At 31.0% G+C, this 14996-nt stretch overlaps 1 protein-coding gene across 2 annotated transcripts in view; it reads left to right on the top strand.

The window, feature by feature from the left end:
• GLS (glutaminase) overlaps nt 1-14996 on the top strand; it is an 81636-nt gene that overhangs the window by 43732 nt on the left and 22908 nt on the right. The window contains exons 12-15 of one of the 2 annotated variants that reach the window (XM_069490835.1): nt 1828-2004; nt 4186-4317; nt 5656-5748; nt 6818-9396. In XM_069490835.1, the coding sequence (XP_069346936.1) occupies nt 1828-2004; nt 4186-4317; nt 5656-5748; nt 6818-6964 (549 nt within the window). In that variant the 3' untranslated portion in view covers nt 6965-9396. Of the gene's footprint in view, nt 1-1827; nt 2005-4185; nt 4318-5655; nt 5749-6817; nt 9397-14996 lie in introns of those variants that run through there. The other variant, XM_069490755.1, reaches the window with a different exon arrangement.

Below are 14996 nucleotides of genomic sequence, written 5' to 3'. Positions count from 1 at the left end.
ATAGTGTTACATGAAATTTAGTATCATTTTTACTCTTTTATCTAATAGTCTTTATTTTTTCCCTAGTCCATATGAGTGTTTTTCCATAACTTTAATGTTATTTTGGACTACGTCTTTAACTTTGATTCTCTCGTAGCTTAGATGCTACTAATCTACTGTTCTTTGAATTTCTATACTTAAGGGCAAAAATCAAGAGACAGCCATAGAAGCCTTACTAACTTTTTTGGAGAAGGGCTGTATGTAACTGAACAGCCATCAAGTTATCAGGAGAGTACTCTTAAATTGGCATTTGTCAAATTAGGAATATGTTGCCTTATGTTAAACAAAATTCCAATTAATATTAAGTGTAAATTAGGAAATGATCATTGAAATTTAAATTTTCTTTTAGAAAGCCTTTCATAATTAAATCAACCTTATCATAATTCTTTGCTATCTGGGGTAGTATAGTAAGTAGATTCTGTATTTTTGGAGAAATAGGGAAGAGATTTTAATATAAATGAGCAAAAGGGAAAGTCCATCAAAAAGTGACTTCCAGTCAAAGTTACATACGCAGTGTCACTGTAGTTATTAATAGTTTGCTTTCTTGCTATTTCCAAACCCCTTCTTGCCTCGTACAGATCTTGGAGTTTGAGGAAAGTTTACAAGTTGAGGACCCAGTCTTCTCCTCTTCCTTCATGCTTTCTCTCTCTCCCCCCTCTCACCCAGTTTTGGTCACTGTTACTTAAAAATAAAATGTGGAAGAATTTATTATTTTTGTTTTATGGATAAATTTGGGTTTGGTGTGGTAAAATACTTCTATTATTTTGATCATATTTAAATGTAGAAATTTCATCCTAGAGTACCTGGGCTTTCCATTTTTCATTCATCATGATATAGTCAACACCCATAGTAAATATCAAATAAATATTAATAAATGGTCTACAAGGCAACATTTTGGTCTAGCCTCACACAGCTAAACCAAGACAGGACAAGAAAGTAATGTAAGACAAGAAAGTATTGTCTTATATTTTTCTTCCCCTTTGTCCTTTCTATGTTACCATATACATGGGGATACTGAGCTTTGATGTAAGTAAAATGTCAGGCATTTCAACATTTTTTTTCCTAAAGTGGTAATTTAGAACATAGATGCTATCATAATGCTGATATATGGCACTTTATCTTAAAAATATATCATGGCTCATTTTTTTCTGTTGCATTAAAAATAATTATGCTCGTGTATCCCACAGAAAGTATTAGTATTTAAGCAAATTTGAATAATAAATGGAGTGATAACAGATCTTAGTGCTTTAGCTTACATCTGCTAATAAAAGACTGAATAACTTTGGGAAAATTAGAATAAACCTTGAAAGAGCTAGAACTTTGGTCAGTTAAAATCTTTGGGGGCTGGGCAAAGTGGCTCATGCCTATAATTCTAGTACTTTGCGAGGCTGTGGCGGGAGAATTGCTTGAAGTCAGGAGTTTGAGAGCTGCCTGAGCAAGAACGAGACCCTCTTTACAAAAACTAGAAAAATTAGCCAAGTGTGGTGGCACAGACCTATAGTCCCAGCTACTCAGGAGGCTGAGGCAAGAGGATCGCTTGAGCCAACAGTGAGCTGTGATGATGCCACTGCACTCTAGCGGGGGTGACAGAGAAAAACCCTGTCTCAAAAAAATAAAAATCTTTGGTATGTCATCAAGTCACACTAAAATCTCTTTGGAAGAAATATTTCAGATATGTATGAAATGCCAGATAAAATAGATTATCTTAGAAGTCAACTGTAATACTAAAAGTAATATGAGCCTAAATTTTTTAGAATTCTGGTTTTTTTTTTTTTTTATTCGTTTCAGCTATGCTCCATTGAAGTGACTTGTGAATCAGCCAGTGTGATGGCTGCCACACTGGCTAATGGTGGTTTCTGCCCAATTACTGGTGAAAGAGTGCTGAGCCCTGAAGCTGTTCGAAATACATTGAGTTTGATGCATTCCTGTGGCATGTATGATTTCTCAGGGCAGTTTGCTTTCCATGTAAGTAATTGTTTAATCTTAATTTTCTAGGGCAAGAAACTAGTCTGAACTGGTTCTTTTAAAAATGCTCTTTAAACTTTGCTTCCACAGCTGTACGTCAATTTTAGAGAGAGAGGCTTGTTTTCAAGGTTAATTTGTTACAGAATTAGTAAGGAATAGAGTTAAACAGTCTACCAGATGTTCTTAAGAACTTGGAAGTTTAGTTTATAGAACCTCATCACTTCTGTTTTTAAGGCATTCCAATGTACAAGGTTAGTATAGACTTTACTTTCAGTTAATGTTTAGCATTGTGATGATTATGTACCTCAAGAATTCCTTAAGTTCAGAAAGACATAATGTTTATTATCTTTGGTTACAGCCATAGATATTCTAAAGCAGCAGTTCCTAACCTTTTTGGCACCAGGGACTGTTTTCATGGAAGACAGTTTTCCTACGGATGGGGATGGGGGTTGGGGGGGGATGGTTTGGGGATGATTTAAGCACATTATATTTATTGTACACTTTATTATTAGTACATTGTAATATATAATGAAATAAATATACAACTCACCATAGGTTGGAGACCCTTGTTTTAAAGGACTTAAAGTATATTAAAGTTAAAACTTAATAAAAGTATATTTCTTTAAGTTCTGTTGTGCATTTGCCACTTGTGAAATGTATAGACTTTTCTTATTTCATTCTGCTCATGTCAAGTCATTTTTTTTATCTTGGAAATTTTCAAACATAAAAATAGAGAGATGCATTTAATGTACTCATCACTCAGCTTCAATAATTATGAATACATGACCAATCTTGTTTCATCTGTATGTACACCTATTTCCCCCACTCTTGTCATATTACAGTATGTAATTCTAAATGATAAAGACCCATAACAAAACATACAATACCATTATTACATATAAAAAACTTAAATATTACATATCAAAATTTTAATATCATCATTAATTTATCACCATTAAATTTAATGTCATTAAAATATTTAGTCAATGTCCAGAGTGACTGGATTATTTTATAAATTATTACTATATTACTTTACAGTTTGTTTGGGGGTACATGTAAGAACCATACATTGTAATTGGTTGTGTCTCCCTTTTTCTTTTAATTTGTAGGTCTTCTCATGACTTCTCTCTTATTTTCTTGTTCTTTTTGGTTGAAAAAACTGGGGCATTTATCCTGTATGGTTTCCTATAGTGTTAAGTTTTGCTGATTACGTATGTCTCATTGTCCCTTGCATTTCCTGTAAATTGGTAGATCTGATTCAGGTGGTTTTTGTTTGCTTGTTTTGTTTAGTTTTCTGCAAGAGTGTTTCATTGGTGTAGTTCTGTCAAGAGGTACCTAATATATGAATGTTAGTAAGCAGTTAATGAACACTGCCTTAATGACATTAATTTTGTTTTTTATCATAATTGTCAAATACTGCATAACATAAACTTAAATTTTTTGAAGAGTATTAATTTACACTTGATCTTAGGCAAAAGGTCGAGAAGCAATGAAGAGGATTAATTTAAATTACCATTTTATTTCCATTCCTTAGACATTTCTCTGACAGTATGCCATAGAAAATCTTTTAAGATATAATTCTCATTGTTTTCTAGTTGTGAAATATTTTTGAAAAATAAATTCTTATATTTAAAAATAATACAAATTTATTTTAGAAAAATTAGAAAAATAGTCAAGAAGAATATAATAGGCCGGGCACGGTGGCTCACGCCTGTAATCCTAGCACTCTGGGAGGCCGAGGCGGGTGGATTGCTCGAGGACAGGAGTTCGAGACCAGCCTGAGCAAGAGCGAGACCCCCGTCTCTACTAAAAAAATAGAAATTATCTGGCCAACTAAAAATATATATGGAAAAAATTAGCCGGGCATGGTGGTGCATGCCTGTAGTCCCAGCTACTTGGGAGGCTGAGGCAGTAGGATCGCTTAAGCCCAGGAGTTTGAGGTTGCTGTGAGCTAGGCTGACGCCATGGCACTCACTCTAGCCTGGGCAACAAAGCGAGACTCTGTCTCAAAAAAAAAAAAAAAAAAGAAGAATATGATAAAAACATCCATAGCCCTACAGTTTAGATGGAACTACTTTAATTCCTTAGAGTGTATGTTTCAAAAATTTTTCTATATTCAAATCTATCCCAAACTATCCCAAATGTTTACATGAATGCTCATTTTTACTGAATTATTTTCAGGTTGGTCTTCCTGCAAAATCTGGAGTTGCTGGGGGCATTCTTTTAGTTGTTCCTAATGTCATGGGCATGATGTGCTGGTCTCCTCCTCTGGACAAGATGGGCAACAGTGTTAAGGGAATTCACTTCTGTCATGTAAGCACATTTTCTTAATGAAAATAATGATCATATAAGTTGAGTCATTCAATGATTCTATTGTTTTTAACCCATTTTCCATAGTTTATTGACTCTTGGCACTGTGTCTGCCAGTGTGTTAGTTACTAGGTAGCCACGGAAATACTCATAGAGGAGCTTTAAGTTGCTTCTACCAGATAGCTCTCATTTAATCATTCTTACAGGAAATTACATTTGTGTGATGCTTATGTTTTAATTTTCATGGTTATTATTAGTTTTCAGTTTTCAAAAACTCAACCAAAGATACTAAAGTTGGAGAAGTAATTTAAAATCCAACACATTTTAAGAATTATACAATAGTGGTTTATTTTATCTCCTTTAATCTGCCTGGTTGAATATATTTATCCCTTGACTACCTTTAAAATTTTTTCTTTGAGGAAGTAAGCACTGTAAATAAAAAAGAGAAAATTTTTTAAAATGTGTTACTACTCTTGATTAATTCAGTATTTTGTTATAAAACAATTCTTGCTAATATTTTAGCTTCTAGTTTTGTTTACACTTACTACTTTCTGGAGTTCAAGTACCCTATTCAATTAAAACTGATTTATTTTTCAATCTTTTATATTTTATAAAAACTAGAGAATGACATTGGATTGCATATAAAGTAAATTATAATTGATTGTATAGTTATGTATATTTTTATAGTGCTTTACAGTTATTTGATAGAAGAATTCTTTCATGTGGCCTCTTATTATAAACCCTGTTTTACAGAAGGTAAAAGTTAGATAATTTGGGTGGCTGAGCCCTAGGGTCATGTTAGTAAGCAGTGTTCTCAAAACTTATATCCAGGCCGGGCGCGGTGGCTCACGCCTGTAATCCTAGCACTCTGGGAGGCCGAGGCGGGTGGATTGCTCAAGGTCAGGAGTTCGAGACCAGCCTGAGCGAGACCCCGTCTCTACTAAAAATAGAAAGACATTATATGGACAACTAAAAATCTATATAGAAAAAATTAGCCGGGCATAGTGGCGCATACCTGTAGTCCCAGCTACTCGGGAGGCTGAGGCAGTAGGATCGCTTAAGCCGAGGAGTCTGAGGTTGCTGTGAGCTAAGCTGACGCCACGGCACTCACTCTAGCCTGGGCAACAAAGTGAGACTCTGTCTCAAAAAAAAAAAAAAAAACACAACTTATATCCATATTTTACTCTGACTTCAGTCCCCTTCTTGATGCATCATGCTGCTTTATTAGAATGCAGTGATGATTTTTAAGCAGGAAGCTATAAACACAGTTTGTTAAAATATGAATAAATGTAACCAATGAATAGCCAATTTCTTATACCTGTTCTGTATAACTATTTACAGGATCTTGTTTCTCTGTGTAATTTCCATAACTATGATAATTTGAGACACTTTGCAAAAAAACTTGATCCTCGAAGAGAAGGTGGTGATCAAAGGGTAAGCAAAATTCCTATTTAGATAATTGTGTAATTTTTTTAAGAGAGAGAAAATGAGATTTGCCTGTTTAAATAAAGCCTAAGCTTAATTGTTAGTGGCCTTATGTCTTTGCTAATCACAAATGAGGGTAAACAAATAGGTGACATTTTTTATCCTCATTCAGTAGTACATAGATATTAAATATTGCTGGTTTATTATTTAAATTGGAACTGGTTAGCCTAATGGCAGTGTTTTCTTCCTGTTTTCTGCTGTTTGAAGCAAGATTTTTAGATTTGATTCTGTTAAAAAAGACATTGGAAAGTTCTATGTGCTATAAATCTAATTAAAAAGAAAGCTTTTTTTATTCTTAATATTTATCAGTTATAGTCCTGAATTGAAGTTTATTTTATTTCCTCACCTACTGTGGATGGATATGTAAATGAGAAAGAGATTATAATATTAGTGAAGCAACTTATGAAGCCTAATAAGTTTTATAAACCACTGTAAATGAAATATTTTTTCTAGAAAGAATATGTGATGCAATATTCTTCATAACCTTAAAGTCCTACTTGTTTCTTATCAGTGTGTTTGGCTTCATGCTATTGTACATATATATTCCTTTTTTAGAGCTAGTATTAAGAGTCAAGACTTAACTTTTTTGATCTGTATAGTTTTTCACTGGACCAAGGGACTTGTATTGAGATTTTTTTTTATTCAGTTTCTTTGCATCCCACATGTAAAATATTTATAGTAAAATTACTTAATTAGACTTGAAGATAATATGAAGTTCTTGTTAGTAGAAAATATTTTTAATTCAGACTGAGCAAATTTACTTTGGGGCCAAACTAAATTTTTGTTAGTTCCAATTAAAGTAACTTCTGATAATACATGAGAATTATGCAAAGCCAACAGAATAGAAACTTCCATGAATGGGAGTTGACATGAGTAACATGAAGCAAAAATGTCAGATGGTGGTGATTGAAATTTTTAACAGATTTTAATAACATTCATTGAAAAATAACATTTTATAGCTTGGACCTTTCTTCACTCAAGTGCACTAATAAATTATGTATGTTGCTTGAACAACTAGCATTCCTTTGGACCATTGGACTATGAAAGTCTCCAACAAGAACTTGCTTTAAAAGAGACAGTATGGAAAAAAGTATCACCTGAGTCAAATGAGGACATCTCTACAACTGTAGTGTATAGAATGGAAAGTCTGGGAGAGAAAAGCTAAAGAAATGGGTTCTAGTTTCAGAATGTTTGTTCATTTAACCTTTCAAACATCTTTAGCTATTTTTGCAAACTATAAATATTTATTGAGTTTTTTGTGTTCTCAACCTTGGGTGCTGGAGCCATAAAGCTTTTTTTTTTCTTTTAATCTGTGTGTAAAGATAATAGATTAAAAGTGCATTTGTTGGTCTTTTAAAAAAAGTATTTACAAGTAAATAAAGCAAATTTGCTTTATTTTTAAAAAATGCAAAATGGGAAGATTTCTTTAAAACTTTTTTTGATGTTATTAGAATTTTAACTATATAGTCAGATAATCTTATTTTAAAATAGTAACAGAAAATTGTAATTTCTTAATTCTAAAACTCTACAAATTGAACTCCTAAGTTTTGTTGCTTTTTTTTTTTTTTCAGTTTAAAACTGACATGTCTACAGTGACAATAGAAAGTACTTCTATGCTAAATACAAAACTAAAAAGCCAAAATAATGAACCCCAAATTATTTTATTTAAGAATAGCAATAGTATAAAGTTAGCTTAAGTTTACATTTATACCATTTTTAGTGATAGATTGGCTTTAAATTTTTAAAAACTTTATTTAAAATTTTATCAAACACTTATAAATATGTTTCCTTACTCTTTTACTTTGCAACTCCCATGTTCCGTCAGAATTGTCATATACAGGAGTGTCTTATGTTACTAAAACATTCCAGCCAAAGAATTTCAGTTGTGAGATAATGACGTGTTTCATTGTTAAAAAGCTATAATGGTTAGTTACTCAGAAGGAGAAACAGTGTCTTCAAGTGAAATGTTCACCTAAACAATTTTATATTCATATTACCCACATAACTTTTTCTATGTTATATTTAAATATGAATGGCAAATCTTGGTTTTTAGCTTTTCAAATTTTATTATCCTAATAATTTCATAAATGCTAATGAATATTTCTTTTGTGATAAATTATAATATCTCATAGTTTGTTTTATCTGAACTCTTTTAGAGTACTTAGGAAATGACTTTAGTCTGAAGGTAGTAAGTATGCTACTAAAATATTTTAGATCTGAATCCTTTTGTTCATCTATAAAAATGCAATATTGAGAATCAAAACTTGTTTTTAAGAGAACTATAGGTCTACACAACCTGACATCAGGTAATTATTCATAATATTGAAAGTCTGTCTTGGCAAAATGATTGTAAAATCTTAATAGGATCTATTCACATTTCTTCCTTCTTCCATATACCTCTCTGGTTTTGCCCACAGTTCCCACGGTTTCAAGTATGTATGTTTTTCAATTCATTTTTCAACTTGTAAATTTCATGGTAGGGGGATTTAGAGGGAAAACTTGATGGTTTCTTAGCATGACGGCATATATGTAATATGGCAAAGTCTATAAAATTAAACATAATGTAGCAAAAAAGATTTCTCCTAGTAATTTAGATACTAGTGCAAATGTAGATATAGAAAATCTTGATTATATGATGTCTTGAGTTTGGGAACTCTGATATTAGGAAAAGAAGTTCCCTCCCAGAGGTGCTGGTCAAAAGCCTTTTGGGCTAACCCAAGTATTAAATTTATATATTTAAATAATTAGTTTTAGAGAATTTTACCAAGGCTTTTATGTTTACTTGAATGTTCTTCTGATGTTCAGATGCATATCCTAACTGGATGCTTCTCAAAGTCTTATTACTGCTACACATTTTTGTTAGTTCCGGAGCCATTTGTAGTTTGGGCAATTGAATGCCTTAATTGGAAAAAAGGCATTATTTTTTTCCCCCCTGCTCTAAATTGTTACATGTTACTATTTCTTTATAAAATGAAGATTTAGTTTTCATATTGTGTGCATATTTGTATAGATTTCAAAATTAGGTTGTTAATTTGTGGTACTTACTGATGTATTGTAAGGTTTAAATGTACACTTAAAAACCAAGTAGGATTATCTAAGCTACAGTATTTAGAGAATGTTAAGAATGGGCATCCAGAAATTTTTACAGTAAGGAATAAATGGAAGAAAAGGTAAGATATTGTGAATAGGCCCTCAAACTTAAAAAAAAGAAAAACTTTGTCAGTTTTAGGACATATTTTGATTCCTTCAGTATTCTTAATACCTTTTTAAATATAATTCTTGAAAAGTACCCAGTATTGTTGGGCTTAATATTTTTTGCCATTATTGATTCTTGATATTCAAGCATTTACAAGATAGCATATTTGATTTTCTTTCTTTCTTTTTTTTTTTTTGGCATCATTAACATTTCATTTGAAATGCATATTCTTCTAAAATACTTTGTTTTTAGCATAAATGTTGTGCATTTTATCTTAGTGTTTGGATTAAAACATTTGTGTTGTTTAGCTTTCTTTCATTTGCTTTGTATATTTAATAATGTACCTTTATTTTCCAGTATGCCTACTTTTTGTATTGTACAATAAATTTATTTTAAGCTGATTTTATTGTTTTTTTTTTTTTTTTTTTTTTATAAAAGCAACTCCAACATTTGAAGTATAACAAACAGTTGGGATTTTAACTTAGAAAAACAGTATCCTTTATGAAGGTACTATTACAGAGTTTATTATTCTGAGGCTGCAAACTAGAAATTCTCAAAAGGGCTTTATTTGATTTTTTTTAATGAAATATAGTGTTGGTGGGTTTTTTGGAAGGAGGACTTTTCCTATTGGTTGTACTAAAAGTATTTGAATAAAGACTTTTCTCCCAATTTTTTTTTTTGTTGTTTTTCCATTTGATAACTTAATACATCCCTATTTGCAGGTTCTTTCTGCTTTCTAAGGAAGGATATAATTGATGTTATTCACTATGTAACTCTCATTTTATTTGTTGTTCCTAGAGAATAAGAAAAAACATTGCTAAGTCAGATGAAGACTATCATAATATTGCTTTAGAATAAAACTGTTAATCTCAGTAGAATTTATCAAGTAGAATAACAATAATATAGAAATTGACCTTTGCTGCTTTTTTAAGGGATTTAATTTTCAGAAGAAATTTAGTGTATTTCCATAGCATAGTCCAAATTATGTAGTCCAGATTATAGAGGGTCTGTGTGTTGTAGGTCAAATACAGTACTTAAAATTTTCATTGGATTAAATCTACCATTCATATTCCAGAGATTTCCCAAATATATTATAGAAGTTTTAAAAGTATTTGAAAGGGGAAATACCCTTGCTTACATGAATTTGTATTAATCTGTGAATTTTTTAAAATAAAGTTATTTTAGGGCTAGTTAATAAGGCATTCCAGTATAATGATATGTTTAATATACTTAACAGTTTATGATCACTTGCTTTTAAAGATACATTTTTTTTTAATCCATTTGAAGCAAAGGGAAAAACGACTTAAAATGCCTGGTGATCTTGATCTGACGTAGTTTTTCATAGGCGTATATGTATGTGGAAAGAACTATTGATAAATACTGATATGTCAGTCTATATCCTGATTATTTATATATAATGTATGTGTTATGTATATTTTTGTATATATATATCATCTCCCTATGTACCTGAATTTATCCATTCATATGGATATATGAAAATAACCAGCAGTTCTTTCCACATAGTATATTGTGTATAAATGGTTCATTGATCTATTATATTCCTATTCCAAACTTTTCCATAAAAGAACTCCTAAAATTTTTGCTACACCAGAATTTATAAAATACAACATATTTTACTTATTCAATTTGACTTCATAAAGATTTGTGGTTTCTGTTGTTGATACTCCCATCCTCTATCAATACTGTCAGGTTGTGAGAGTAACTAGCAATGTTGGAGAAGTCCAGAAAAGGGAAAGCAAGAGCATCAGATTTCATGTGAAATTTACTTTAAAGTACTTCCTAAAATTTATTACATTTTTTATTTGACTTAAGTAGTGTACTTCTGAGATTAAACAGTTTACTTTATAGAATAATTTTATTTAGTTCACTGTGTACAGTTTTTAGTCTTAAGAATCTGCTTTACTATTCATTTGTTAAAATTTTAATTTTTCTCCTTGGTGTGCAAAAATGCTAGAATGCATTTTTTAAGAGATTTATGATCATTCTACTTAACATTGGATTTCTTCTCAATTCCTTCTCTATCATTGTATATTAAATGTAATAGTTGGATTGTGTAATAAAATCGAAACCAGATGTTGGAGATGCAGTATAAGTGGAAGTTTGTTATCATGCATCATGGCCATACACTCAGACTTTCACTTAGAATTCTTCAGAATATGATTTACCTTACTCCATTCTCTGCCTTGGAATTCAGGGGCAAAATTATACTTGAAATACATTCAAGTATATCCGAGTTCAACCATTTTTCTTTTATTTCAAATTGTAATACAGTTAAAATGTTTGTTTCTTAGAACATTGCTTAGAAGTGGAAGGAATTTAATTGGTTTGGGCGAAGTTCTTTTATCCCTGCCCTAAGCCCCATCCTGGAGTTTATTAATGTGAATACCATAAAATGCACACAACTTGGAGAAATTTAGGGGAAAAAAAAAAAAGTGCGTCTGAGGCAAAATCTACCCAACATGAAACAGAGCTGGTAAAACTTGCTGTATTTTAGAGTTCTAAACTTCTTAAATAGTAATAGAAAAGGACTTATTTTTAAAACAGGATGTTAAGTAAACTGATCATAAATCTTTATTTAATGAAGTGATTCTGTTACTATGGTCTTCAAACTTTATTTTCTACTTATATTTTATGAGCATTTGAAAGGAAGGGAATTTAAGAATGATTTTGTTTACCATTTCTGTTTTGTAGATTGTAGCTCTACTTCAGTAATTTTTATAAGTTATAGCTAATAGAGATGTTAAAAATATACCAGGTGTATAAGCCTATTTCGATTAAAACTTTATAATGGCTTCCTAATCCATTAACCTTTAAACTAGAATGAGTAGAATACTAATTAGCACTTGGATCCATTGTGTTTTTTAGTGGTATCTGTGGTATTTTTGTATAAGTTACATTCAACAATAAATTATGAAACACTTAGTATTAAAAATTGTCATGTATTGCTTAAATTTTTAAAAAAAAGTTATGATCTTGCTCTCAAAGGCTCTTATTAGAACAGGTAAGCTGGTGCCAATTGCTTCTGCCAATTAATCTTATAAAATTGTTATTAGATTTCTAACTGTAAGTCTCATTTACTAATTCTGAAATATTTTTGTTACAAATTTGTAGACCACATCTCAGCAGCAAAGAACAATTTGGTATACTTATTTTTAAGACAAATTTTAATATCTGAGGACATGATTTTTCTAGACAAAGTATGATAAAAATAAATAATGGTCTTTTTTTCACAAAGTATTTACTTTGCTAAAATAATTTTTATTCTCATACCTCAGGTGATTAAAATTATCTATTTGGAAGGGTTAGCTTTTGAAAGAAAAAAATTCTTACCTGAAATAGTTTTTAAATTTCTGTTTTCGTATTATATTCCTGGTGATTTTTGTTTATATAATGAAAATCTCTTCTGCCCAGCAATTATACTTGGAACCCTGAACTATAATTAAATTCATATTCTGTAAATAGCTGAAGGGTTTATTTCATTTATTTCATTTTTAAATATAGTTTTAGCCTTTCTAGATTTTTCATGTACTTTTATTTACCATTATCTTGGGTTTTTTTTTTTTTTAGAATCACAGAACTGAGTTTGAAAGTTAATTTGATGTAAACTTTGACCCCACCCAACTCCCTTTTCCAGGTTTCTTAGCAGCTTGCTTTCTTCGTTGGCATTTTACATTTTTTTCCTCTTTTTTGATGGAGTGGGTCTGTTATGTGTTTTGTTTGGACATTTTGTGGACATTTTGTGGGAGAAGTGTAATTGGCAGTAGTTAATATGACTGTAAGTTATTTGGCAGACTGATTGTACCAACAGTGTTTATTCAAACTACTTAACTGTATTATTTTTCTAGCAAACAATCATGTCCCAGTTATTAAAAACTAGTAAAGTTAGAAGTGAATGTTATGTAGTAGTTCTAAAAATAAAATATTACCCTGGAACCTTTGAAAGAAAGTGTAGCAGAAATGTGACTCTAAAAATAAATGTTGCACCATTGGCTTTTAAAAATAAACCCCTTTAGGGTTAGATTAAATATATAAGTAAAAAGATTTTAAATAAGAAAAAGGCTATTCAAGTTCTAAACAAATGGTTTCTGAGGAAAAAATGTTTTTCCTTTGCATGGTAGCTTTTGTAAGACACATACAAAATATCTAGCTACTCTCCTTGTTTTTATTTTAGACATTTAGATCTGTGAGTGACCTCAGAGCATGGTTGCTGATTTGTCTGTTTAGTCTGTCTATAGTACATATTGCCATCAGTATCAATCTCTATTTTATAGTTCTGGGATTTTAATTTTTTTATTTATGAAGGAAAATGTATATTGTATTCTTGAAAAGCATTAATTCTTTAAAGCTTTTGTTGACTTATAAAATGTTAAGACTTAAATATTGTTACTCAAAAAAGCATTGGTTTCTTAATTCTCAAAATTTAAACTTGCCTAGGTAGCTCTTCTCACAAGTTGATAAAAGTGACACCCTCAACTTTTAAGAGACTGGCTCTTATTCAGTATAAACTCTGCTTACTGTCATATTACATATATACTAAAATAAGAATGATGCAGAAATATTAGCATCAATTATGCAAATAAAACTATCATTTTTTAACTATTCCATTGTAAAATAAAAAATCGGTCTCATTATAATTCTCTTCAAAGCTAGATTAGAACTACCAATTTTCATTATTTAATATCTGCCTGTCACAAATCATCACTAAGGAGCCATTTATAAAATGTCTTTTGAGGGGAAAACATAAAACTTAATCCTTAAATCTTGACTTTCTTCCATTAAATGAGATTAATGATGGTATATAAAAATATGGAATAAATTATTAATTGAAGTCATCCCAAGGTCTGTTGTTTTGTACTTTCTCATAGTCACTCAGAATAAGATATCATTGAAAAATTCAAAATATATTGTCTTTTTTTTTTTTTTTTTTTTTTGAGACAGAGTCTCGCTTTGTTACCCGGGCTAGAGTGAGCGCCATGGCGTCAGCCTATCTTACAGCAACCTCAAACTCCTGGGCTTAAGCGATCCTACTACCTCAGCCTTCCAAGAGTAGCTGGAACGACAGGCATGTGCCACCATGCCCGGCTAATTTTTTCTATATATATTTTTTAGTTGGCCAGATAATTTCTTTCTATTTTTAGTAGAGGCGGCGTCTCGCTCTTGCTCAGGCTGGTCTCGAACTCCTGACCTCGAGCAATCCACCCTCCTCGGCCTCCCAGAGTGCTAGATTACAAGCATGAGCCACCGTGCCCGGCCTAAAATATATTGTCTTAATTTCAAGTGTTTTACTTTCTTTTTTTTTTTTCATCCTTTTATATCATAATTCAATTTTGGCAGAAAAATGAGATAATTTTTAACATTATATCAAAGTTACTCATGAATGGGTTTTCAATTCCATATCTTTATATTGCTGATATGTTCACTTCCCAATCTTTCAATAGTGTTGACATTTGCTATTCTAGTTTTTATTTTCTTTAAAAAGTTAAAAACAACAACCACCAACCAAGAAGTTTGAAATGTGAAAGTTCATCTTTTCTTCAGCATAATGTAGCTTATTCTTTATTTTACATAGAGCCTTGAGTACATGCATTTTGAGTCCAGGTCTATGCACAAGAGTTATAATTTAAATAAAGCAGTGAACTAAATAATACTGTTTGAGTTGAATATTTGAATTGAGATGGGTGTTAAATTTTCTGCACAGTGAAACTTCATTGACATTTTGATATTACAGAGCAAGTGATTTTGTTAAAAGTCTATGATGACTAATACTATTATTAACCCTCTTTAATCATACCAATAAAATATTGTTGCCTTAATGTCTTTTTTTTTTTTTTTTTTACCTGAAACTTAAAGAATGACCTCAAAGAGTAGGGGGAGTAGAGCTTAACTTTCTGTTTACCTATTTGTGAAGTTTTTCAATTAAAACATGCTATTTCAACAGAACTTAGAGAATGGGTTTTTCTATTTTATTTTTTTCACCAGG

This window comes from Eulemur rufifrons, chromosome 1 (assembly GCF_041146395.1).
Source record: "Eulemur rufifrons isolate Redbay chromosome 1, OSU_ERuf_1, whole genome shotgun sequence".
Taxonomy (NCBI): Eukaryota; Metazoa; Chordata; class Mammalia; order Primates; family Lemuridae; genus Eulemur; species Eulemur rufifrons.
Note: the sequence above shows the minus strand (reverse complement) of the source record. Positions and strands in the feature narration are given on the sequence as shown.